Raw genomic sequence first — 27,307 nt, forward strand, 5'->3', positions numbered from 1 at the left:
AACTTATTTTTAATTTCAGTGGGAACAGTTTTGGTCTCCCTTTTTAGCCAGCGCATCAAAGTCTGGATTTAGTTTTGTTGTGGCGATTCTCAGGATGGATCTGAGGTGTTGGTCAGTTAACTTGGATCTGTGGCTGGCTTTGTTGATGTTCATGACGCTGAACGCCTGTTCACACAAATAGGTCAAACCGAACAACGAGTAAAGCGCAAATGTGGAGTAATACGCTGCACCTCAACAAAGGTCAATGTATATAGAGTGCGTCATCTATTGAGAAAACGCCAGAATTGCGGGAAAAAAACGTTAACAAGGTTTATTAATATAATTTCATCAAGTTCTGCGGGCCGGATTAAAAAGCTTAACGAGCCGTAGTTTGCCCATGCCTGTGCTAGACACATAAATGTCTAAATTGACAGGAAATGATATAATAGTGGTGGTGGAGGGTTTGGAGTTTTGGAGGGGCAAGTTGATAGATGGTGTTGATCTGCCTTCCTGATGGGAGTGGGACAGGCAGCCCATGAGTAGGATGGGTGGGATCATTAATGATGTTGCTGGCCCTTTTCTGTATATGTGTCCTTGATGGTGGGTAGGCTGACATCAGTGATGCATTGGGCAGTTTTGACTGCCCATTGTAGAGCCTTTCTGTCCGCCACAGTGCAGCTTCCATACCAAGGAGTGATGCAGCTTGTTAGGATCTCTACTGTGCATTTGTAGAATGGCGTGAATATAGATGTACATAATTCAGCTCTTGAGCCTCCTCAGAAATTAGAGGCTTAGTGAGCTTTCCTGATTGTGCAGAATGCTTTCTGAAACGTTGAGATGTGCCCTCCCAGGAGTTTGAAACTGCTCGCTGCTGCTAATGTAAAGGAGTGTGAGCAGTGCAAGTTCTTCTGAAGTCAATAACCATCACCTTTGTCTGGTTGACATTGAGGAAGAGGTTATTTGCCTGGCACCAGACCTTGAGCTCTTCCACCTCTTCTTTGTAGGCCATCTCATCACTGTTTGATGAGCCTTGGGTGATTCCTTGGGTATTTGGTCATTCAGTCATGTGTGAGCAGAGTGTACAGCAGTGGATTCAGCACCCAGCCCTGGTGGGGGGTGGGGGGGGGGTCACCTATGTTGAGGATGATTGGGAGGGGGAGGAGTGATTGGATATCCTGATTATCTGAGGTCTGTTGGTTAGGAAGTCCCAACATCCAGTTGCATAGTGGTGTATTTAGATGGAGGAGTAGGAGTTATAACTAATCATTAGATTTGGAAACAATGAAAAGCTTTATGACAGTACACATTCTCAGAATGAATCAAGGTGGCCTTAATCACCATTTGTGTCTCACCATACTTTACAAAGTGGTCACAGCAGCAAAGCTTTAGGATTGTTGAGAACTTGGCCTTTGGGGAGTAATTACACTAAATTCACTTGGACCCAATTCTTGCCGGGCCTAAAAAATAGTCTGAAGATCTTTGAAATGTATCTAATGTGAAGGAATTTTTGATAAGCACACTACATAACAAAGTTAGAAAAGCATAAGTTTGTGCAACTTAGTATTTTGACACGTAAATGTATCATACTGTATTTGCCTACTTTTGCAAGTTATAAAATTAAAATGGGACCCATATCAAATGAATAATCTTGTTTTTTTTTATATAAATACCCCAGTTTTCACAGCGTGTGAGAGAAAATAAAAAAAAATCAAAAGCTGTGTCATGGCCATGAGCAGCCCCAACTTTGTGGTAAGACTATTGAATGGACCCACTTGTATGATAACAATGAACTCTTGACCTTCTGATTTACCTTGACATGACCTTTGAGCCTTATTGTTCACCTGCACTGCACTTTCTCTAACTGTAACACTATTTATGAGCTACAGCTTGCTAATGGCCCTTCTGGATGATGAACCACCCAGTATTTATTGTCCTGCTATTCCCTTTCCCTTGTATTTCTTAATGTACTTGGGTTTTAAAATTATCTGTACATATGACATGGAAGACAAAGTTTTTTTCACTATATCAGAGCATGTGACAATAATAAACCAATTACATATTAATTGTTGGCCACCCATCACTTTTTATGAAACCTACATGCAAAGCAAGTTTTCATCCCATTGTTGCAAACAAGAGTTTAATAATAAATGTTAAAAGATGAAAATTTCAAACAGACCATCATGAAAGAGATGGAATGTCATTTTAATTTTTTTTGTTTCCCATTCTGATGGCAGGGATAATTCTGGTTGTCATTCTATTGTGTAGTTGAAATTGGAAATTTTGACAAATGGCAATTCAACTCGTTCTCCAGTGCATCCTCTAATCCATAATAAACAGCTTTTGTAACTCCCATTTATTATTTTCAATAACAGAATAAAACAGATTGAAACAGAATTGGATTCATAATTGGCTTACCCAGGGAAGACAGAGTGTAGTGGTCAATGGAACTAGGTGGTCTGGATGTCTTTGACACGTGGTGTTCTGCAGGGATCCATGCTGACTACTTTGCTGTTGATATGACGCAGAAATAACCTGGATAAAAATGGCTGGTATTTTTACAGAGATACAAAGATTGATGGTTTATGGATAACATAGAAAGTTGATAGAGGATACTGTAGGCTATAGGGGGCAGAAATGGCAGGTTCATTTTAACCTGGCAAAATGTGAAATGTTGCACTTTGGAAGATCAAACATAGAGTCTTGAGCAAGACCCTTAACAGTATTGAACTGCAGAGGGGTTTTGGGGTCCAACCTCGTAGCTCCCTGAAAATGGCTACACCAATTGATTGGGTGGTAAAGGGAGGCATATGGCATGCTTGCCTTTATTAGTTAAGGAATTGAAATTTAGGAATTAGGAAGACCTGTTAACGTCTTTATGAAATTCCAGTTAGGCAGCATCAGATTTAGTTCTGTTGCTTCATTAACAGAATGATGTGTGAATGCCTTTGGAAAAGGTGCTGAAGAGGTTTATCAGGATGCTACCTGGATGAGAGGACAAGGAGAGGGTGGATGAACTTGGGTTTTTTTCTGGAGAAGCGAAGACTGAGGGGAGATCTGAAAGAGGTTTATAAGATTTTGAGAGACATTAAGAGTGGACACTTCAGGTATTTCAACACTGGGGGAAAAATACTAATACCAAAGGGCATGCATTTAAGGTGAAGGGGAAAGTTTAAAAACACAGTGGTGGGTGCCTGCAGTGTGCTGCCTCGGTTGGCGGTGGAGCAAAATATGACAGAGGTGAAGATGAGGCTCTTGAAATGTGAGTTAAATGGAAAGATATGGACATTGTATAGGCAAAAGGGATTAGTTTAATTGAGCATTTGATCACTAATTTAATTAATTTGGCTTAAAGATGGTGCTGGCACGACATGGTGACGTTTGCAGCCAGCAAACAAAACTAGTAACTATTCTGTTAATTACACTTTTTCCGGACTATAATCAATGCAAACGGCAGCCTGTAATTTTCCTTTGGAAGTTGTGCTTTTCAGCCATCTGTATGACTTGGCATTTTTGCGGTATCCTGAAGGATTCAGCGAATTGGACTCTTGAGGATACAGGTACGGCTGTGGTGGCCATTGTTGGAACGGATTTGGAGTTAGATTGAAGCAGCAGGTCCCAGGTCTGAGAGCAAAAGATGAGCCGATATTTGACCAGTTTAAGTACTGAGCCAGATTAGAAAGGTTAAGGCCGATGGCGAAGGACATACCATTGTTCAGTTCACTCCGTGAGGTTTTCTTCTGAGTGCTGTACTGACTCTGCAGCTGTGGCCTGTAGCCTTCAAGCTCCTCGATCCACTCACTCACATCAGCGCTGAATTGACCGTACCTGTGGCCTGCAGCCATCGCTCCTGGGCCTGCTGCAATGATGAGCTAACTCGGGGACTCTGGTTCATGGTTTGCATGTTACTTGTTTATTTTTTGTTGTTTGCATGATTTGTTCTTTTTCGCACATTAGATGTTTGTCAGTCTTTGTTATGTGGTGTTTTTTAATGACTTCTATTGCATTTGTTTTGTGCTTGCCAGTAAGAAGACAAATCTCAATGTTTTATATCGTATACATTGACAATAAATGTACTTTGAACAACGTTGTATTTTGAAGGGCATCTTCTTGTGCTGTACTATTTATGCTTAATTTATGCTGTTTGCATCATCTTTCTAACCATTTTCAAGGTTGTTGGGTTGAATTTTACATAATTAGGAGTATATTTTATCTTTTTTTAACATTTCAGAAATTATTTTTAAAAGTCTTATGAAAATATTTTGAATGTGTGAATTAATCAAATTATAGCTAAACTATTTTTAATATCTTAAATTCAACTGTAGAATTATTTCAGAAACAATATGGTTAAGTAGTTGATAATTCTATAGACCACGTGACAAAAATTTAGGTGTTAATCCATCAGTTGGTTCATTAATTACAGAAATTGCCACAATTTTAATTAAATCAAAGTTAAGTGGGTAGATTTACTTACTGAGCAGTGAAGACAAATTTAGTCACTGTAAATCAGTTACTTCACTATTGTGATTTGCATAAAATGTGCACAAATGCACACAATTTCAATAGCCACTGTACAGTTGCCAGTCTGCATGATGTAATTAAAGCAGTATTTGTCAGAGCAGGAAGCCTTTCAGAGATATAAGTATAAGCATTAATTCTAGGAGGTACATCTTACATTTGTCATCCCTGTAAACATCAGTACAGTTTTATTCCAGCATGATTGTAATTATGTACTTGTATACCACAACACGCACCATGGTAACGTAGTAGTTAGCGTGACACTATTACAGCTCGTGTGTCGGAGTTTAGAGTTAAATTCTGTTGTCCTCATTAGGAATTTTGTGCATCCTTCCCTTGAGTGCATGTGTTTCCTCTGGGTACTCTGCTTTCCTCCCACAGCCCAAGAGGTACCTGTTAGTAGGTTAATTGGTCATTATAAATTGTCCAGTGATTAGGCTCATGTTAAATTGGTGGGGTGCTGGGCGGTGTGGCACATTGGGCCAGAAATACCTATTCCGCAATGTATCTCTAAATAAAAATAAACAAATTATGTACATCTGAAGCAAAAGTCAAATTGATTACTGATTATATTTCTTGTATCAATCCCTATCCATTATTCTGTTAAAACTTTACTTCTCTGTGTATTTTCCCTGGGAAACAAATCTCTCCTAATTATTACATAAATTTGCACCATCAAAATCCAAAGAAATTAGCTCAGTGATTTTGTGTTATGGGGTTGTTATCCACTTTGGGGTTGCATTATTGCTTGGTGATAAAATTTTAATTTTATTTTCTCTCACTTGACACGTTAACTGATTTTAAATGAGCATAGTTTGAGGATAGTGTAATATTTCAAGTGCTTAAATGGGATTATGCTAAAAGTGAAACCTTGTGTTTTCCATTTACTACATTTTTCAATTAATAATCTAAAACTATATCATCTATCCCTCTTTGGTACCATGGTTCCTATTAAATCCATTATTTTAATCTCAGTTTAAATCATTTATTTGAGGAACTGACATGAGACTTTTGAACACTTATATTGATTTTGAATATTGCAGTGTTTTTACTTGTATTGCTGATCTCCACCATCAGTGAGGATCGCTTTTCTGTATATTTCACTTCAACTGCTTACAGATGATGTTGCTTACATCTTAGATTCTCAGAAAATGAAAATTTATGTTCACCTTAATATTAATTCACTGAAGAACTTTATTATATCTTTATTTTAAAGTTAAAATAAATATCTTGATTATGTACAAGTTGCACGTTAATGTGAAATTGTCATTTACTTATGCCATATATAATTGCATTGTATAATAACATGAGCCACTTTTCCCTTTGTTTTCTCTGCCATTTAGATCACAATATTGACCTTGTAGCAATGGATGTGACTGTTAATGCTGTGGCAGGAGCCCTTAAAGCTTTCTTTTCTGATTTGCCTGAACCACTAATTCCTTATAATTTGCATTCAGAGTTGTTGGAAGCAGCCAGTAAGTAAAGTAATAGTTTTTATTCTTTTAAGCGAATGAAGTTGACTTATTTTGAAAAATTTAACTGTTGTTCTCTGAAAGTTTCACATTTTAGTCATTGTATATACAGTCAGCCCTCCTTATCCGCGAGGGATTGGTTCCGGGATCTCTCGCAGACACCAAAATCCGCAAATGCTCAAGTCCCTTATATAAAATGGTGTAGTATTTGCATATAACCTACACACATAAGTAATCCCTAGATTACTTATAACACCTAATACAATGTAAATGTTATGTAAATAATTGGTATACAGGTAGTCCCTGAGTCACAAACGTCCGACTTACGAACCGAGGAAGGAGAACGCCGTCTGCCATTTTAAGTCTGATCACGACGCCGTCCACCATTTGAAGTCGTTGCTGTTGACTCTGTGTTGAGTGTTTAACTTTGTATTTGGCTTAAATTGTTCTTAGTAAGATTCACCCTGACTTCCCCCCCCCCCCCTCCCCCGTTCCAGTCGGCTGGTGGTGCAGTCAGATCAGTGCTGGGCTAGAGAACGGAAGTTCTCAAGTTCAATTTAGTGACAGACTGCTCCCGTGCTGGGTTGATGTCGAGCTTGCAACTTGACCTCGTAAAAAAAAAACACTGCCACCTCCAGTTTAAATTCCCACGCAGAATATTGTGGAGGATCAAATACCCAAACCCAGCACAGCCCCCACTTGTTCCATTTAAACTGCCTCAGTGCAGACCTGGGAAATTTAATGCTGTGGTCCTTAGAACCCAGCGGACCTCGGGAGCCAGCGCAGGTTGGGGCGCAACGCCCACAGTGTTTCTGTTCCATTGACGGGAAGCGATCGCGATTGAAAATGAAGTGGAAATAATAAAGTGTTTGGAAAGAGGTGAAATGCCATCAGTCATTGGAAAAGCGTAAGGCTGCAGTCGGTCAACGATTGGAACAATTTTAAAGGATAAGGGGTAAAGTGAGAATAATGGAGCATGTGAAAGGCCCTGCCCTGATGAAAACTACAATTATTACTAAGCAACGCAATGGTTTAATTATTGGAAAACATATGTTTCTTAAGTGTTTTATATGCATAGAAAAGTAAAATATGTACTATATACTAAGACAAACGTTTGACTAACTGATGCTAAATAGTACCGGATGTACTTGTTCCGACTTGCGTACAAATCTGACTTAAAGATGGATCCAGGAACGGAACTCGTATGTAACCCGGGGACTGCCTGTACTGTAATGTTTAGAGAATATTGATAAGAAAAAAAACTGTACATGTTCCTCTCGCTCACAACACAAGCAGCAAACGACACAAGCGGCAAGGCAAACAATGATCAAACAACAAGTAAAACTTTTAATCATCTCTAGATTACAGAACTTATAACACCTAATACAATGGAAATGCTATGTAAGTAGTTGTTACACTGTCTTGTTTAGGGAATATTGTAAAGGAAAAAACTACATGTTAGCTCACAAGACAAGCAGGGAACGAACGAGACGCGAGGCGAACAATGATCAAACAACGAGTAAAACTTGTAATATCTGTACAGTAGTTCTTACACTCTCTTGTTTAGGGAATGAGGCTTTGGCGGAGGCTCAATAATACTAAAGTCAGGAACTGTGGAGGTTGAGGACTGAGGATCTTCAAGCGTTGAATGTCAAGAATTCGGAATTGCAGATGCTTTAGTTAGAAAATAGGAAGCTGTTTCTTCTTTTTCTATGTATCATCAAACAAATCTTGCAAGGTAGCCTTTCTTTTTATGAGTTCCTTAGCTCCTCTGGGATGCTGATTCTCCCGTGATCTTTACGTTCTTGAGGCTGTAGCACTTTATGTAGCCAGCCAGCCATCCCTTACTAGCCTTAAGCTCTTTTCTCTCGCTGTCATCAACCCCATCACAGTAGTGCTCATAGAGACTAAGAGCTTTTTCACGTATAATTTGGCCTTCAACAGGGATATGCTTCTGTGACATGTCCTCTAGCCACACACTCGGCGAGAGATAGCACTGTACGCTCCCTCTTAGCCTTTGAGGAATTTGCTTTGACCTAGTAATTGCTTTTTAGGAGCCATTTTTTCACAGAAGCAAAGTAGTGATGGAACAGGACACAAGGCAAACAATGCTCAAACAACGAGTGCCAGAAGAGCACTTACGGGTTTTCCAGATCTGCGGTTGGTTGAATTCGCGCATGTGGAACTCGCGGATAATGAGGGACGACTGTATTCGTCTTTTAAGTAGCAAGGATTTTCATTTGCCTTGTACAGGGCAACTTTTCTAGCATGTAAATTGCTTGATTCCAGTTCCAGCGTTATCAGGCAGGCAAGAAGGTTAGAATGTACCTCACAGAGTCTTATCGAGACTCTGCATATAAATTGTCTTGATGCATGAGGAATATATTGATAGTATAAAAATGTTGCTAGGCAAGAGTTCTATAGTTGGTTGCTTATCTACTCTTTGCCCAAAAATTGAAAGCACCAATAAAATTTTATCTTAGAATTGACTGATTGCATATTTATTATATTTGCTGAAGAAGTTATAGCAGTAAATGGTGAAGCTGTATAAAGATTTTTTTTTAATCTTGCAGGACTGGTTGATTTGTCAGAAAAACTGAACGGTTTTAAGGAATTATTGAAAAAATTTCCTGCGGTAAATTATGAGGTTTTCAAGTATATCATTACCCATCTCAACAGGTAGGTCAGAAGTCTACTTAAGTGATCATTGAAGTTAGTTTTGTAGTATAGATGTCAGAATCAACATGCAACTCTTATAAGAATTTAACTTTCCTCTGTTTGAGAAGTAAAATGTATCCTTATTGTGGGAGCATGATAAGAATTGCAACTGTATAAGACCATAAGATATGGGAGCAGAGTTAGGCCATTTGGCCCATTGAGTCTGCTCTGCCATTTCATCGTAGCTGATCCATTTTTTCCCCTCAGCCTCAATCTCCTGCCTCCCCTCCCCTTGCACCCCTTCATGTCCTGACCAATCAAGAATCTAGCAGCCTCTGCCTTAAATATACGGTACATAAAGACTTGGCCTCCACAGCTACCTGTGGCAATGAATTCCACAAATTCACCACTCTGGCTCAAAAAATTTCTTATCTCTGTTCTAAAATTTTTTTTTGACTGTTGACTCTCAATTTGCATAATGGTGAATGGAGTAATTATTTTGCTCTAATTGCTTGTCGACAATTTGATTGGAAAATCTTTATTATTCATTTATAATAAGACCATAAAATGTAGCAGACTTATGCCATTCAGCCCATCGAGTTATCTCCACCATTCCATCATGGCTGCTTTATTTCCCTTCTCAACCCCATTGTCCTTCCTTATCCCTGTAACTTTGACACCCTTACTACTCAAGAACCTTTCAACCTCCACTTTGAATAGACCTGATGACTTGGCCTCCACAACCATTCGTAAAGAATTCCACAGATTCATCTTTCTGGCAAAAATAAATACCTCCTCATTTCTATTCCACGTGTATGTTTTATATTCTGAGGCTGTGCCCTCTGCTCCTAGACTCCCCCCACTATTGGAAACGTCCTCTCAACATCCACTATCTGGGTCTTTCAATATTTGATGGGTTTCAGTAAGATCTCCATCCCCCTGCCCCCACTGTTCTTCTAAACTCAATAATATAACAAGGAGTTCCACAGTGTTCTGGATGAATGTTTTGAACCCAACTCCATCCTTGACATGTCTGTGTTTTCCTGATGATTATAGTTGACTTATGTGCTCGAATTAGGAAGTTGGAAGGAAATATTTTGAGGTATTCTTTTCCAGTACGTAGTGGAGAATGCATAGTCCATAACATTTTCAGGCTCTTTACTCCAACGTGATGTCTTTATTCCCTCCCTACTGATCTCTCTCCTGGCACTTATACCTGCCGCTGTGATGCACCTGCCTCTACACCTCCCCCCTCACCACATTCAAGATCTGATACAGTTCTTCCAGGTGAGGCAGTGCATGCAAGTCATTGTATCTGGTGTGCCCTCCTCTACATCGTTGAAACCTAATGTGGATTAGGGGAACCATTCTGTCAGCCTTTTTTTTTTCCTGGCACCTGTTCCCTTCCTTTCCAATCAGATGAAGTATCTGGGTCCAAAATATTGACTGTTAATTTCCCTCCATAGATGTTGCTTGACCCACTGAGATCCTCCCACTCAGTTATTCAGCCGTGTTACTCGGCAATAAGAAAGCACTAGTTGGAAAATAGAAATGGTTTTCTAATTGTAATGTAATTATAACTTGTTTACTGCATTTCTCTGACCCCACCGCCATCATCAAATAACTGATAAAGAACTATATGCTTTCCTCATGTATAATCTATGTAAACTACTTGTGCATATCCCATTATTGTTTAAATTCTTAAAGTCCTTATTCTCAAAACAATAATATTTTTGAAATAACTCACACTAAAACTATGTGGTAAATAACCCTTTTGCTGCTGGGGTAAAAGTGAATGGTTTGTGCAGCTAAAATTAATTGGCATCTATCTTTTGCTTATGTATACACATGCATGGTCTATAAAACATCTGGAATATCCATCCTTCATTATGAATTACCAAGTAGCATTGGGTTGCTGTAGCAACAGTAAAGAATTTTCAGTTGCATGCAAGACCTGGAACTCTCTTGAGATACATTGCCTTGGTGTAAAGAGGCAACATGAAAGATGGGAAAGGATTGATCAAATTTCTGTTCAACCCTTTGTCTGTCCAGCAATCTGTATTGTAGTTGTTGCATATTTATAATACTCACTAATTGGGCATTGCATACCTTAGTTTGAACTTGTGGATATCTGCAAATATTTAAAATTCAATTAAGGGATTTTTTTGTAGATAACAAATTGATATAAGCATTTGTATGAATGTGAATCAGAAAAACCTAATTCATCTCATCTCAGTGTCTGGCAACAGGTTATATCATCTTGCATAAATTTTAAAGAGGAATTGATGCTAATAATTGGTATCCAAGCAGGATTTTGAAATATGCTATTATTCCATTGCAAGGGGAGTCACGCTGTAACCTTGGGTGCCAGTGGGGAGCAGCGAGTTACAGCTAATGCCTAATTCACTTATTTGGCATGCTGACATTATACTTTCACATTTGGAAAAACTGATTTTATTTATGAAATAGGAAAATGTGTGTCTATCTAATAGTTCTTAGGCTGTGAACCAGGATGTGAGTAGAGTCCATTACCTGAAATAGCAAGTATTTTTTTTGAATCACATTTCTTTCACCCTTGACTGAATCATTTGTAGTGCAGGTGATTCAGTGCTGTAAAACATGCACAAAACTTTTTTTTTACCATTTTCCCCCCCAAATCCAAAATGCAGTAATTGTTTTGGCTCCCAATGCTAAATGGATGGAAACTTCAAAAGGAGGGTATTTCTTAAACTCAATAACTCATGATTCATTCCATGCTTCACTCCATCCTTACAGAATATATTATCCCCAATCTGTCAAGTATTTTACAAATTGCCATTAGTATCTTTTTTGTGGTTTTAATTTCCACCGAAAAGAAAATCTGCACAAGAATCTTATGCTCAATCTTCAGTGAACCAATGTTACATGAAATTTTAACTGAAGACTTGGATAATTACAAAATGCAGAGGTGACTGCTCTAAACAAGTAGGTTGTAGCTTTAGAAAGTGAATTAATTTTTTAACAACAAACTGATGGAAACAAATTTGTTCCAGTACTGAAAATGAAAAGGTTTTGAATAATTTTTGTTGCTCAGATGGAAATCGTTACCTGCAGATTCAAAACAGTTTAATTTTTCTAAATTTAATTTATTGCTACATCTCAGCAGTTCAGACTCAGATCAGTTGGTAGTCTTATACACCAGGGTCCAATGAAACTAATTGTTTGGTAATAATAAATACAGTGGTAAAAAAAAACAAAAAAAAAGTTTTATTTTCACCATATTTTAAATTTATACCACGAATGATTTATTGGTGACCCAAATAGTGTGGTATCAAAACCCAAAAGAATTCAGAGCAATGTTATAAACACAGTAAAGGACAGGTACAATGTGTACACACTTGGCTTGATTATGATACTAAATTCAGCTTTCTGGAAAGATTGGCTTTAGATAATAATGGTATAGAGCAGCAGATTTGAGGATTCCAATGATACCTTACAGCTTCAGGTAAGAAATGAAGACTGAATACAAATGTTATCCTACTTACTTTTGTCTAGAACGTCTTCCAACTGGCTTCACCCATAAGTGCAATGGGAAATGCATTAATGCATGAACTGAATTTCCACTGCAAGTCCAGCATGATAGTAGAGAGAATGTTTCCTGTACTGGGTGAGTCTAGGATCAGAGGGCACACCCTCAGAATAGAGGGATGTCCCTTTAGCACAGAGGGATTTCCTTAGCCAGAAGATGGTGTATCTGTGGAAGCCAAGTCATTGGGCATATTTAAAGCATTGATTGATAGTTTCTTGATTAGTAGGGGTATCAAGGGTTACGAGGAGAGGGCAGGAGAAAAGGGTTGAGAGGGATATTAAATCAGCCATTATGGATTGGTGGAACAGACTTGATAGGCTGAATGGCCTAATTCTACTTCTTTGTCTTATGGTCTTATGGATACTAGTGGTAATGGGGACACCACATGCTGGAGCTACTTCAGTGTTTACATATACTTTACATTGTAAATGGATTTATGTAGACAAGCTTCTGTTATTCCATGTTTCATTTGACAACATGGGTGCTAAATATGTACCTGTTCACCTTAGTGTTTTCAAAATTTTGTTTTATTTTCCACATCAATATTTTTGAATAATATCTCTGCTATAGCTTCTGTAATTACTGGCTCTGATCTGTATAAAAGGACTTAAACAAGTGTTACAGAATAGTATTTATGTTTCTGTTGGCCTGTACAATTACTGGATTCAGTTATACAGTTGAGTTTTTTTTTTAAATTGCCTTTAATATGAAATTTTTTGGATCCTTTCTAAAATACCATGGTAATTGAAATTAAGCACAATGCTTAGAAAATTAATTACGAATGTTGAATGTTTAAAACCATTACAAAGGCAAATATGATTGCTGTTGGAAACCTAAGTTTATTGTCGAGACACAAGAGACTGCAGATATTGGAATCTGGAAAACAAAAAATCTGCTTGAAGAACTCAGGTTGAAGTATTAGTTATCTATTTAATCTAAAAACTAATCTGACTTGTACTTGTGCATTTGTTATGTTGCAGAGTTAGTCAACAGAGCAAAACAAATCGGATGGTGGCAGATAATCTAGCCATTTGTTTTTGGCCTACGTTCTTGAGACCAGATGCTCTTACCAATGCTGCAATCAATCAGTCTGCAATTGAGACGTTTATTCAACAATGCCAGTTCCTCTTTTACAATGGGGATATTGTAGAGACATTCAACCCTCCTGGGGCACCTTGTACAGGTCAGTTGGTAGAACCATTGTTACCACTGCCATCATTGCCACCACCGCCACAGCCAACACCTCAGTCGTTCCCATCGGAGATGCAAACAGATCAACTTAATGTTATATGAGCAAAATAGGAACTGATGTTATTACTATAAGACATTATTACTAAACTGGGTATTTTAAGTCCAGTTTCCAACATGTTGAAAACCTCAAAAGGTTATGCATTTGCAAGCTACAATAGCAGCATTGCTTTAAAATCAGTCCAGCATTCCTCACTTTCCAAAGGAAACAAATTTAGGTGTGCATATTAATGGGATTTCTGAAATCACTGTCTACAAAACAAACTGGCTGCAATAAATACATTCCACTTGCTGCATGAAAGAAAAGCAATCTTGAGAATTTATGTGGATTCTATAGTGGTTGTTTCCTTCACAAACTTTTTGACAGTTGTGAATAAGAGTTTATGTATACACTAAATTGTATAAAATGAAGTCAAATATATTTCTCAGCCAACAATGTTAAAAAAAACTCATCTGTTTGACTGGATTTGACTTTTTATTTGTGCTGTTTTGAAAGTCATTGTGTTCGTGTCCTTGACAAATTTGTGTGGGTGGGTAGATGGAAATACTGTCATTATAGCAGCCTCCCAACATTTGCACTGCTTCTGAAAATGTAGATTTAAGAAAAATTGCCAGGTGCTGTGTAAAAGACATGATATCTACTGCACCTTATGTTTACTGGTAATAGAGCTGTGGTAGTTCTTTATTATGGGAAGAATCCACTTATTTTAATGACCAACAGCACAAGGATCAGTTCAGAAGAAAACAGAAACTGAGCGTAAAATTACTGCAGTTTTATGTCTTATTACATTTGTTTCATTTAAAGGATAAAATGTAAACGTTTTATAGTATCCTTAATTGTTGGAAAGTAATGCATGTGTTTAATTCCTGGTTGGTCTTGTACCTTATCCTACACATTTTTAGAAATACATTTCCTCTATGGGATGGAGCGGAAGAGTATCTGGTGTACATAAAAGTCATTTTTCATAAGAGATTGTAAATCTTTTCATAATTTTCAATTATACAGCTTTCACATGTTGTGTTTGCAATAAAGATGGTGTATTAAATAGCTTTAAGTATGACTTTTTCTGTTAACTCATTTTAATGTGACCCTAGCAAGTAACCTGTCGAATATTGCTAACATAGCAATAAGTATTTTTGGTATTGCCAATTACACACAACAGTTTATAATTTTGTCAAACTTGTATTCATATTACTACATGTGGTACCTTCTACTGAAACTTATTTAGATTTGTTTTAGTTTTTGTGCAAACTACATATGTGGAGCAATATCTTATTTTAAAAGCACCATTTTCTTTTGAATCGGTACCTATTTGATGTAAAATGATTCTGCTTTTAGTAAACTTTGTTTATTTCATTGTGTTGTAAGTTTTCATAAAATCTCACTGTAAAATAAATTGGTGAGCTGAATGATGTGAACTTGGGGAAGCTAGCTGTATGAGTGCATCAATTCTACTTCAGTTCATAAACTGTCAAACATTGCAGATAATTTCCTTTCAGAAAATTATTAATCAGTTGGTACACATTCTGCTGCTAGTATTTGTTTTGTGTAGGGTTGGGTGCTAGTTAACAATAAAAATAACTCAATTGCTCTGTGTTGTTATTTGCTCAGTGGGACTGGTTTGAAAACTCTTAAGGTTTTGACATCATCTGCAATGTATTATAGTAAATAAATCATTTGAGAAGCAAATCTTAAGAGTTTGTGATCCATTTTCCTTAATTGTTTTCTAACTGTAACATTGGCAAGCAAGTCTATTTCAACTCCTTGCAATGTTTAAGTAATACCAGTTCCTGGATTGCTGACACCAATGTTAATTGTCAACTTAAACAATGGAAACATCCTTTTTATTTTTGTCTGAAGAGGTATGTCTGTTACTTAAAAATACTATATCATGTTAAATCAATGCTCATTGTTGCTTCAGTTTACTAATTTGGATGATATTGAATCCTTTTTTTATTGTAGTGGGATAAGTGAAAATAAAGAGCTGGAATTTAGCTTCATTTGAATGCTTTGTTTTAAAATCAAAGCTTACCATGAAATAATAAAGAAATATTGATTCTATGAACATGGTAAGTTTAGTGCCTTTTGGATAGATTCAATTGAATGATACAGTGGACAATAAGAGTTAGTGATATTTCTTCACAGATTGATTAAACATGTGACTGCAAATTATGACCATAAGACATAGGAGCAGAATTAGGCTATTTGGCCCATTGAGGCTGCTCCACCATTTTTTCTTCGCCTCAGCCCCACTCCCCAGTCTTCTGCCAGTAACCTTTGATGCCATGTCCAATCAAGAACCTATCAAGCTCTGCGTTAAGTACATCCAATGATCTGGCCTCCACAGCTGCCTGTAGTAACAAATTCATCACCCTCTGGCTGAAGAATTTTTTTCACATCTTTGTTTTAAATGGGCACCTCTCTATCCTGAGGCGGTGCCATTTTGTCCTAAACTTCATCATGGGAAATATCCTTTCCACATCTACTCTGTCTACGCCTTTCAACACTCAAAAGGTTTCAATAAGATCCTTCCCTTCCCCCTTTCATCATTCTAAATTCCAGCAAGTACATGCCCATAGCCATCAAACATTCCTCATATGAAATCTCTTTCGTTTCCAGAATCATCCTTGTGAACCTCCTGTGAATCCTGTCCAATGTCAGCACATTTTTTCTTAGATAAGGAACCCAAAACTGTTCACAATACACAGGGTGAGGCCTCACCAGTGCCTTATAAAGCCTCAGCATCACATCCCTGCTCTTATATTCAAGACCTCTTGAAATGAATACTAATGTTGCATTTGCCTTCCTCACCACTGACTCAACCTGCAAGTTAACCTTTAGGATGTTCTGCACAAGGACTCCCAAGTCACTTTGCATCTCAGATTTTTGAATTTTCTCCCTGTTTAGAAAATAGTTTGCACATTTATTTCTTCTACCAAAGTGCATGGCCATGCAGTTTCCAACATTGTATTTCATTAGCCACTTCTTGGCCTACCTGTTTCCTCAACACTACCTGCCCCTCCTCCAATCTTCTTATCATCTGCAATATATGGCAACAAAGTAATCTATTCCATCATCTAAATCATTGATATATAGCATAAAAAGAAGCGGTCCCAACACCGACCATAGCAGAACACCACTCGTTAGTGGCAGCCCACCAGAAAAGGACACTCTTATTCCTACTCACTGCCTCCTACTAATCAGCTAATGCTCCATCCATGCCAGCAACTTTCCTGTAATACCATGGGCTCTTAATTTAGTAAGCAGCCTCACGTGAGGCACCTTGTCAAAGGCCTTCTTAAAGTCCAAATATACACCACTGCCTGCACCCTCTTTATCTATCCTTCTTGTCATCTCTTCAAAGAATTCCAACAGGTTTGTCAGGCAAGATTTCCCTTAAGAAAATGATGCTGACTTTATACTATCTTGTCCTGTATCACCAAGTACACTACAACCTCAGCCTTAACAATTGACTCCAACATTTTCCTAACCACTGAGGTCAGGCTAACTGGTCTTATAATTTACTTTTTGCTGCCTTCCTTCTTTCTTAAAGAGTGGAGTAACATTTGCAATTTTCCAGTCCTCTGGCACCATGCCAGAGTCCAATGATTTTTGAAAGATCATTACTAATGCCGCCTCAATTTCTACCACTATCTCTTTCAGAACCCTAGGATGTAGTTCATCTGGTCAGGGTGACTTACGTACCCTTATGTCTTTCAGATTTTTGAGCACCTTCTCCCTTGTAGTGGTAACTGCACTCACTTTTCTTCCCTCAGCCTTCAATATCTGGCACACTGCTAGTGTTGTCCACAGTGAAGACTGATGCAAAATACTCATTTAGTTTATCTGCCATTTACTTGTCCCCCATTATTCTCTGGCCTCATTTATACCTACTCTCATCTTTTATTTTTTACATACTTGAAGAAGCTTTTACTATCCACTTTGATATTGTTTGCTAGCTTGCTTTCATATTTCATCTTTTCCCTTCTAATTATTCTTTTAGTTGCTCTCCAGGTTTTTAAAAGCTTCCCAATCTTCTATCTTCCCACTAATTTTGCTTGGTTGTATGCCCTCTCTTACATTAGCTTTGACTTCCTGTGACAGCCATGGTTGTACTATTTTGCTATTTGGGTTTTTCTTCATTTTTGGAATGCATCTATCCTGCACCTTCCTCATTTTCCCCAGAAACTCTCACCATTACTGCTTTGCTGTCATCTCTGTCAGCATCTCCTTTCAATTTAGTTTGGCCAAATTAATTGACATATACGGTGAACAATTGAAGGTCCTTTTTTCAGATGGTATTTAATCAGTTGGAATATATTCCAGAAATTGAGTTTGTACTTGAGGAATAAACAGTCTCACATATTTGCCATACTGATAAAACACTGATTCAGGAAAAAATGTGAGATCTGCATTTTCTAATCTGCTAGAAAACCATTCATACTGATTGCCTTATGTTGAGAAATGACACTGAATACCACATGGCAGTTAGTATATTGTAGAGAAGTGTGATTAAGAAATAGAACAAAATGCAGGTTAGTTTCTGAAAACCCCTTTTCTAAGTGTAGCATACACAAAATTACTTTTTTCTCCATTACAATCATTCTCAGAAGTTCATGCACTTGGAACTTAATGCAACTGCTTATCGTGTTTTGATATGTTACCTTATTTATTCTTTTAACTTTTCTATTGTTTTCTGTCTCTATTAAAGTTAACAGACCCAATTCTATTACTACTGGAATTTTTGAATGGACAAAGTAACATGGCATTCAGAGTAAACATCCACTACTTTTGTAAATTTAAAATGGAAAATTGTTGTGCATGTGTGCTTACTAGATCAAATACTTTGAATTTTAATGATCTTTTTCCTTGATTGCTTTAAAAGCTGTGTATTTTTCATAAATTGTTATCTTTAATTCATTTTGAGATCTGGTATCACAAAAAGGATCAAGGGAAAAGGGTACCAGCTGTAAAGGGGAATTTTATATTAAAAATGCTTTTGTAGAGTGTATACTCTGCAATAGATCAGACAGCGGTTTTCATATTGTAAATTCAAAGTAAACAAAAATAAAGCCCATTTGAATCTGAAAAGAACCAAATATATTTAAGTTTTGTAATTTCATGCATGGTCAAAGTTTTAAGCAAGTATATAAATAAGTTTTTACAATTAGTTTGAAAATTTTTCAGATTCTAATCTCATGTATGAATGCTTTATTATCCTAAAATGTTTTTAAAAATCAATGGCTTAGAAATCTTGAATTCCTGTTTGTCTTTGATAAGGATCTTTTAATGTAACTGGTTACTTCACATTTTTTTCTGTACACAAGAAATCACCTCTAGCTAATTCTTGCCACAGGGTGGAATCTCCACCAAACAAACACCTTGTTAGAATTTTGTAGGCAGTTTTATTTTGAGATCTGTTGTTTAAAAAAAATTTGCGACATCTAATCCTTTTGATGGCACCAGGTGAGCTCAAACATGGTAAAATGGTGCCTTTAGCAGCAGTGAAGGAAATGGAATAAATATTGGAAAGCTGAGAGGCTTAAATGAGGAAAATGTCTTATTATGATTAGACTAAAGAATGGTTTATTGACTCAAGTAATAGCTGCCCAATGTAAATTGGAGACAACTTTGTCAACCAACTCTGTTCCTTCTTGGCAGTGAACCATTTTAATTCCTGTCCTTATTTCCATTCCGACATGTTGGACCATGGCCTCCTCATCTTGCAACACCTCATATTCCATCTAGGTAGCCTACAATCTGATGGCATAAACATCGATTTGTCGTGTTTTTCTCCCCCTTTTTTCTTACCCCTTCTCTCATCTTCCATTCCCCTCTGTGGTCTCTTAACCCTTCCCTTCACCTGCCCATAACCTCCCTGGTGCCCATCCTCCTTTCTCCCATGGTCCACTCTCTTCTCCTATCAGTCATCCTCCTCCTTCAGCCCTTCACTTTTTCCACCCATCTGGCTTCACCTATCACTTTATAGTTTGTCCTCTTTACAACCCCCACACCTTTTTATTCTAGTATCTCTCCCCACCCCCCATGTCTTGATGAAGGGTCTTGACCTGAAATATCGACTTTAGTAATTTTCATAGATGCTGCCTGACCTCCTGAGTTCCTCCAGTATTGTATGTGTGTTGCTCTGAATTTCCAGCATCTGCAGAATCTCTTGTGTTCGAGCTACTGCGACTATTCAAATATCTTTGTTTCAAATACAGTCCTATGCAAAAGTCTTAGGCACCCTGGATTTTTTAAATTTATTGTGAGATGGTATGGCCTTCACAGAGTCCTGATCTCAACATTATCAAAGCTGCCTAGGATTACCTGGTGAGACAAAAGCAAGCAAGACAGCCAAAGTCTGCAGAACTGTGGCAAGTTCTCTGAGAATCTTGGAACAGCCTACCAGCTGAATTTATAAAACTGCAGGACAGTGAACACTGTGACTAAGAGAATTAATGTAGTTTTAAAGCAAAGGGTGGTTACACCAAACATTGAGTGTTTTACTGTTTACTGCTCTTCATAGTTTTTTGATATTTAGAAACTTTTCAATAGACAATAGGTGCAGGAGTAGGCCATTTGGCCCTTTGAGCCAGCATTGCCATTCAATGTGATCATGGCTGATCATCCGCAATCAGTACCCTGTTCCTGCCTTCTTCCCATATCCCTTGACTCCGCTTTCTTTAAGAGCCCTATCTAACTCTTTCTTGAAAGCATCCAGATAACTGGCCTCCACTGTCTTCTGAGGCAGAGCATTCCATAGATCCACAACTCTGGGTGAAAAAGTTTTTCCTCAACTCTGTTCTAAATGGCCTGCCCCTTATTCTTAAACTGTGGCTTCTTAAACTTAAAATGTTCTGGACTCCCCCAACATCGGGAACATGTTTCCTAGTATGTCCAATCCCTTAATAATCTTATGTTTCAATCAGATCCCCTCTCAACCTTCTAAATTCCAGTGTATACAAGCCCAGTCATTCCAATCTTTCAGTGTATGACAGTCCCGCCATCCCGGACATCAACCTCGTGAACCTACGCTGCACTCAATAGCAAGAATGTCCTTCCTCAAATTTGGAGACCAAAACTGAACACAATACTCCAGGTGAGGTCTCACTAGGACCCTGTACAATTGCAGAAGGACCTCTTTGCTTCTATTCTCAACTCCCCTTGTTATGAAGGCCAACATGTCATTAGCTTTCTTCACTGCCTGCTGTACCTGCATGCTTACTTTCGGTGACTGATGAACAAGGACACCTAAATCTCGCTGTACTTCCCCTTTTCCTGACTTGACACCATTCAGATAGTAATCTGCCTTCCTATTCTTGCCACCAAAGTGGATAACCTCACATTTATCCGCATTAAATTGCATCTGCCCACTCACCCAACCTGTCAAAGTCACTCTGCATTATCCTAACATCTTCCTCATATTTCATGCTACCACCCAGCTTTGTGTCATCTGCAAATTTGCTAATGTTACTTTTAATGCCTTCATCTAAATCATTAACGTATATTGTAAATAGCTGCGGTCCCAGCACCGAGCCTTCTGGTACCCCATTAGTCACTGCCTGCCATTCTGAAAAGGACCAGTTAATCCCGACTCTTTGTTTCCTGTATGATAATCAATTTTCTATCCATGTTAGTACCCTACCCCCAATACCATGTGCTCCAAGGTTTGTTTTCTTATTTTTTGAAGGTATCCTTGTTTTACAGAATTTTTTAACATGTTCCTAAGACTTTTGCACAGTAATGTAGATCTTCAACTCATTTCTTGGTGGCAGATTGCCTAAGTGACAGACCCAGGCTCACATGGGTCCCACTTTGATTAGTTTTGTCTGATGGCAGTTCTGCTCTGCATGTTTTGTTTTATCCTGGATTTTATGGGCAAGAGATACTTCCAAATTAGTCACTGATTTAGACATAGCTCTCAACTCTGATATGATTGTAAGAAGATGGGTAACTATATGGACTTACTTTAATCTAAGAAATTGCATCAGGCATGCTGTTGATCTCTGAAGTTTAGTAAAAGGTTTAAATGGCACCATTACCTATCCCTTATCAAGCATTACTGTACCAAGGTTTGTTTTCCAGCCTATGTCCTAGCTTCAGCATATCTTCTGCATGGAATCACAAACTGATTTTCAGTACCATGCTGATAAAACTAAAATAGCTGGTCATTAATGTAGGAATATTTAATGGAGAACTTGGCTCCTCATAAACCAATAGATCCTAATGCCTCTGCAAATTATAAACCAAAAAATCCTTTTTTGCTACAATGCTATCCATGTGATAAATGGAGCCTTGCATAAAATGAAGAGGAAGGAAAACCAATTTGACAATCTATTTAAACTTACATTGTCAAGACTTGCAGATGTCTTCTGTTATTTGATTTTGTCAGTCTTGAAACAATGTGGAGGCAAGTGGCCTCCATCAACATTATTTCATATAAAGGATATTTCCTTCAAAACCCAGTAAAAAGAGAAAAAATGTTAGATCATTGCTGTCCATTGCAGAACTATTGCAACATTTCATTCAAAAGATTTATAGGAAGTTGTTAAGTGTCCCATCAGTAAAAGTTATCCATATTTCCAGTAAAGGAAACAAAGGAAAAAGGTCATGGACAATGGTCTGAACTGTATAATTGATTGAGTATGTTCTCTGGCTTTTGTTGACAGATGGACAAATCACAATAGCAGGCCACATCACTCAAACAATGAACTCAGATACAGACTTCTTCAGAAATTAAATAGAATGAAAAATAAGCAGATGTCACTGAATCACAAAACATTTCACAGCTTACATGGACTGTGGTTTAAAGTCTTAGGGATTCTCTATGGTAACACAGTGGTGTAGTATCTGAAATGCAAATTTTCTAAGGAAATTGGATATTCAGAATCCATTCACGAACAGCAGACTGTCAAGTCCCCAGCAAAGTGCACATCGACTGTGGTTTAGATTACAACAATGATTATGTGCACTCTTTCTTTAAAAAGAAAATACAATATTAGACTGGATATTAAGAATGCCTTTTCATTATAAGGTACAGTTATTGTTCAGAGTTCAAAATATCCCTAGAATTTTACTTCTGGCTATGTGGTCAACAACTTCTACTTGTACCACAGTACTAATGGAGCAAAAGTCTCCTACAGTGCTTTGTGGAAATGTTATCCAGTAAAAAAAATGCTCACCCACAGAATAATCTGCTTGGCAGCTGTCCACAAGTTGAGCCAGTGTGTTAAGTTTTAAGGAGCATCTTGGTTGAAAGGTTCATGAAAAGAAACTTAAGTTTAGAGCCTTGACAGTTAAAGTGAAAACTACCAATGGTGGTGCAACCTAAATTTAGGAATGAGCAACAGGACAGATTGAAGGAGTATGGATATGTTGGAATCTTATAGGGCTAATAGAGTTTACACACAATAGTGTGGAGAAAATCCAAGTTTTTGAATTAGAATACAAGCTATAAATCAATATTTTGCTTAAAAAGGTTTTGATCAGCAAGCATAAAGGTAATGAGTGAATTGGGACTTTGGTGTGAATCAGCAGTAAAGTTTTGAATGTTTTTGATTTTACAAGAGTTATGAGAGAATGCACTGGGAAAAATTAAGTCTAGAGCGCGCAGTGATGGATGGGATTTCACCACTAGATGACCTGAGGAAATACACAAGTGGAAAAGGCATCTTAGATATGGCACACCAAGGAAATCCACAGGGGGGTCAGCTGTGAGGCTGAGGCCATTAATTGCCTGGTTCAGTTTCCATCAATTGTAGGAGATGGATGGAACTGATAGCTAAGTTATATAGTTTGCAACACTCACTTTTGGCAGGGAGGGGGTGAGGTGAACAAAGAGAAACAAAGGTCAGCACTAAATATTTTTGTAACCCATGAAGCTCGGGCATTTCACACTGGTCAAATAACCATACTGCTAAAAGGAATTGATTACCTCTTTCTAGAAACAATTACATTCAATTAATTTGCATTGCATCTGTTACTCAATATTAGTTAGTTACATTAAATCAGTTAAAACTGACAATCTCTGAACTTATTTGTTGCTCTTCTCTGAGTAGTCTGTACTGCATTTACAAAGATCTGATGATTATTTTACTTTGGGTATTTTTTTACTTGCTTGGTAAATATAAATTGGTAATTACGCTACATTAGAAGTTTTGCTGACAGCAGCAGTAGGTGGATTTTAAGCAAAAAAACACTCAATACAAATTAGATTTCTCCCTATGTCCAGTTTTCACAAAATCCCTCTGACCTTTCCTTTTTGATTAAAGGACTTAATTTGCCTTTTGACAATGATGTCCTTCTACCTTCATAAATTTAGAGTTTAATAGATTATTCAATTCTTTACCCGTTCCTTCTCTTCCATCAGTTCATTAGCCTAGAGTTTTCCTGTTCCCAAATTCTCAGTGTACTTGGATCCGTCCATGGCTTCCTAATATCTTTATACTGGTCTATCATTTTCTTTCTGCTGCCTTCCTCCTTTCTTAAAGAGTGGAGTAACATTCACAATTTTCCAGTCCTCTGGTACCATGCCAGAGTCCAACGATTTTTGAAAGATCATTTCTAATGCCACCACAGTCTCTAATGATACCCCTTTCAGAACCCTAGGCTGCAGTTTCTCTGGTCCGGGTGACTTATGTATCTATAGGTCTTTCAGCTTTTTGAGCACCTTCTCTCTTGTACCAGTAACTGCACCCACTTCTCTTCCTTCACACATTACATCAGGCACACTGCTAGTGACTTCCACAGTGAAGACTGACACAAAATACTCATTTAGTTCATCAGCCATCTCCTTGCTCCCCCATCATTACCAACTACTGGTGTGATGTTTTCTCCTTTTTTCTCTTAAACCTCAATCCCAATAAGCTTGCAGAACATCGGTCTCAACAACCTGTTAATGTTATTTAACTAGCTAAAGAGGTTGTTTGTAAATTCCCAAATATATCCACCTTCTACTCACTGAGCTATAACCCTCTTGATGATTTCAAGGCTATGATTCCTCAGACTTTTGTGACCTCTGGAATCCAGAGATCCTTTCTCCATTTGGCTCCAGTTTGAGAACTCAACTATACACAGCCCATTTCCTCCTCATCCAAGCTTCTGGGTGTCAAGATCTCTGAAGATCTAGCCTGTCCCAACATATTGATGCTGCTATAAAGAGGGCAGGACAGCAGCTCTGTTTCATCATGAATTTGAGAAGATTTGGTATGTCACTAAAACACTCAAACTTCTACAGATATACCATGGAGAACATTCTGACTGGCTGCATCACCATCTGGTATCAGCAGTGTCAACAGAGCTCTCCCAAGAGGGATTCCTCACAGGTCGGAAGCTTCAAGATTGTCCATTGTACGTGGCCTATCAGCATTGTCAATGGAGCTCTACCAACTAAACAAAAGTACAGAAGGGACAAGAGGAGCGGCGGTTGTTGGGAGTAGGCCAGTGGCGAGAGTAGAAGTGACAGGCTTCGGCTCGGAAGCGCCTGTTAAGGTTTCCTTTTTGTTCCCCACCCCCTCCTCTCTTACTGTACCATTTAAATGGCAATGGTGTGCTCTTCGTGCCGGATGTTGGAGAACCCCAGGGAATTACACCTGCGTGAAGTGCACCTGGCTGCAGCTCCTTGAATTCCGTGTTAGGGATCTGGAGCAGCAACTGGATGACCTTCGGCTTGTATGGTAATTGTATGGTAATTGATCAAAGTTACAGGGAACTAGTCACCCCAAAGTTGCAGGAGGCGAGTAGCTGGGTGACTGTCAGGAGAAATGGAAATAAGCAGTTAGAGTAGAGCACCCCTGTCTCCTCAAAAATAAGCATACCGCTTTGGATACGTTTGTGGGGGATGACCTCCTGGGAGAATGCCACCACGACCGGGTTACAGGCACGGACCATGAGTCCGTGGTGCAGAAGGGAAAGAGAGAGAAGAAGGGAGCAGTTGTGATAGGGGACTCGCTAGTGAGGGGAACAGACAGGAGATTCTGCGGACGTGAACGCGACATCCAGATGGTGTGTTGCTTCCCAGGTGCCAGGGTCAGGGATGTCTCAGAATGTGTTCACAAACATTTTGGAGAGGGAGGGGGAGGAGCTAGATGTCTTGGTACATACTGGTACCAATGGCATGGGAAGAAAAAGCAATGAGGTCCTGAAAAGAGAATTTAGAGGGTAGCACTTCCGAGTAGTAATTTCTGGATTGCTGCCTGTGCCATACGCCAGTGAGGGTAGAAACAGGATGATCTGGCAAATTAATGTGTGGCTGAGAAGTTGGTGCAGGGGGCAGAGCTTCAGGTTCTTGGATAATTCTTCTGGGGGAGGTATAACCTGTTCAAAAGTGATGAGTTGCACCTGAACCCTAGGGGGAACCAATATTCTCAGGGGCAGGTTTGTTAGAAATGATGGGGAGGGTTTAAGCTAACTTGAGAGTGGGGGGGGGGATGACAGGAGAGAAGGGACCTAGGAAAGGATGGATAGTAAAAAGGTAAAGATAGCGTGCCATCAGATTGTCAGGAAATGCAAGCAGGTGATGGGACTTAGTTGCAGCCAACAGGCTGAGTATCAAATCATTAGGGATGCAGAGTCAGAAAGGAAAGTAAATACAGTACTCAAGCTGTTCTATCTAAATGTGTGTAGTATAAGAAGTAAGATGGATAATCTTGTTGCAATATTACAGATTGCCAGGTATGATGTTGTGGCCATCACTGAATCATGGCTGAAGGATGGTTGTAGTTGGGAATTGAATGTCCAAGGTTACATGTTATATCGGCAGGATAGGAAGGTAGCCAGAGGGGGTGGTGTGGCTCTACTTGTAAGCAATGGAATCTAATCAGTAGAAAGATGTGACATAGGATTGGAAGTTCAAGTCAAGTCAAGTCAACTTTTATTGTCATTTCAACCATAACTGCTGGTACAGTGCATAGTAAAAATGAGACAACGTTTTTCAGGACAATGGTTTACATGATACAGTACAAAAAACTAGATTGAACTACGTAATAAAAAAAAACACAGAGAAAGCTATACCAGACAACAGACCTACACTGGACTGCATAAAGTGCACAAAAACAGTGCAGGCATTACAATAAATAATAAACAGGACAGTAGGGCAAGGTGTCAGTCCAGGCTTCGGGTATTGAGGAGTCTGATAGCTTGGGGGAAGAAACTGTTACATAGTCTGGTTGTGAGAGCCCGAATGCGTCGGAGCCTTTTCCCAGACGGCAGGAGGGAGAAGAGATTGTATGAGGGGTGCATGGGGTCCTTCATAATGCTGTTTCCTTTGCGGATGCATTGTGTAGTGTAAATGTCCGTGATGGCAGGAAGAGAGACCCTGACGATCTTCTCAGCTGACCTCACTATCCGCTGCAGGGTCTTGCGATCCAAGATGGTGCAATTTCCGAACTAGGCAATGATGCAGCTGCTCAGGATGCTCCAAATACAACCCCTGTAGAATATGATGAGGATGGGGGGTGGGAGATGGACTTTCCTCAGCCTTCTCTGAAAGTAGGGACCAGGTGAGATTCTCAGTCAGGTGAACACCAAGAAATTTGGTGCTGTTTACGATCTCTACTGAGGAGCCGTCGATGTTCAGCAGGGAGTGGTCACTCTGTGCCCTCCTGAAGTCAACAATCATCTCTTGTTTTGTTCACATTAAGGGACAGGTTGTTGGCTCTGCACCAGTCCATTAGCCGCTGCACCTCCTCTCTGTAAGCTGACTCCAATCAGTTTCTGAGGGATGATTGTGTTGAATGCTGAACTGAAGTCTATGAACAGCATCTGAATGTATGTGTCTTTTTTTGTCCAGGTGGGTTAGGGCCAGGTGGAGGGTGGTGGCAATGGCGTCATCTGTTGAGCAGAATATACAGTAGAGAACTGCAAAGT

At 38.7% G+C, this 27,307-nt stretch overlaps 1 protein-coding gene across 1 annotated transcript in view; it reads left to right on the top strand.

Moving 5' to 3' along the window:
- arhgap5 (Rho GTPase activating protein 5) overlaps positions 1–15,502 on the top strand; it is a 70,542-nt gene extending 55,040 nt beyond the window's left edge. Inside the window, exons 5-7 of the mRNA XM_059956356.1 lie at positions 5,838–5,969; positions 8,540–8,645; positions 13,173–15,502. Coding sequence (XP_059812339.1) covers positions 5,838–5,969; positions 8,540–8,645; positions 13,173–13,485 — 551 coding nt within the window. The 3' untranslated portion in view covers positions 13,486–15,502. The remainder of the gene's footprint in view (positions 1–5,837; positions 5,970–8,539; positions 8,646–13,172) is intronic.
- The last annotated feature ends 11,805 nt before the right edge of the window (positions 15,503–27,307 follow it).

The sequence above is a fragment of the Hypanus sabinus genome, chromosome 2 (assembly GCF_030144855.1).
Source record: "Hypanus sabinus isolate sHypSab1 chromosome 2, sHypSab1.hap1, whole genome shotgun sequence".
Lineage (NCBI taxonomy): Eukaryota > Metazoa > Chordata > Chondrichthyes > Myliobatiformes > Dasyatidae > Hypanus > Hypanus sabinus.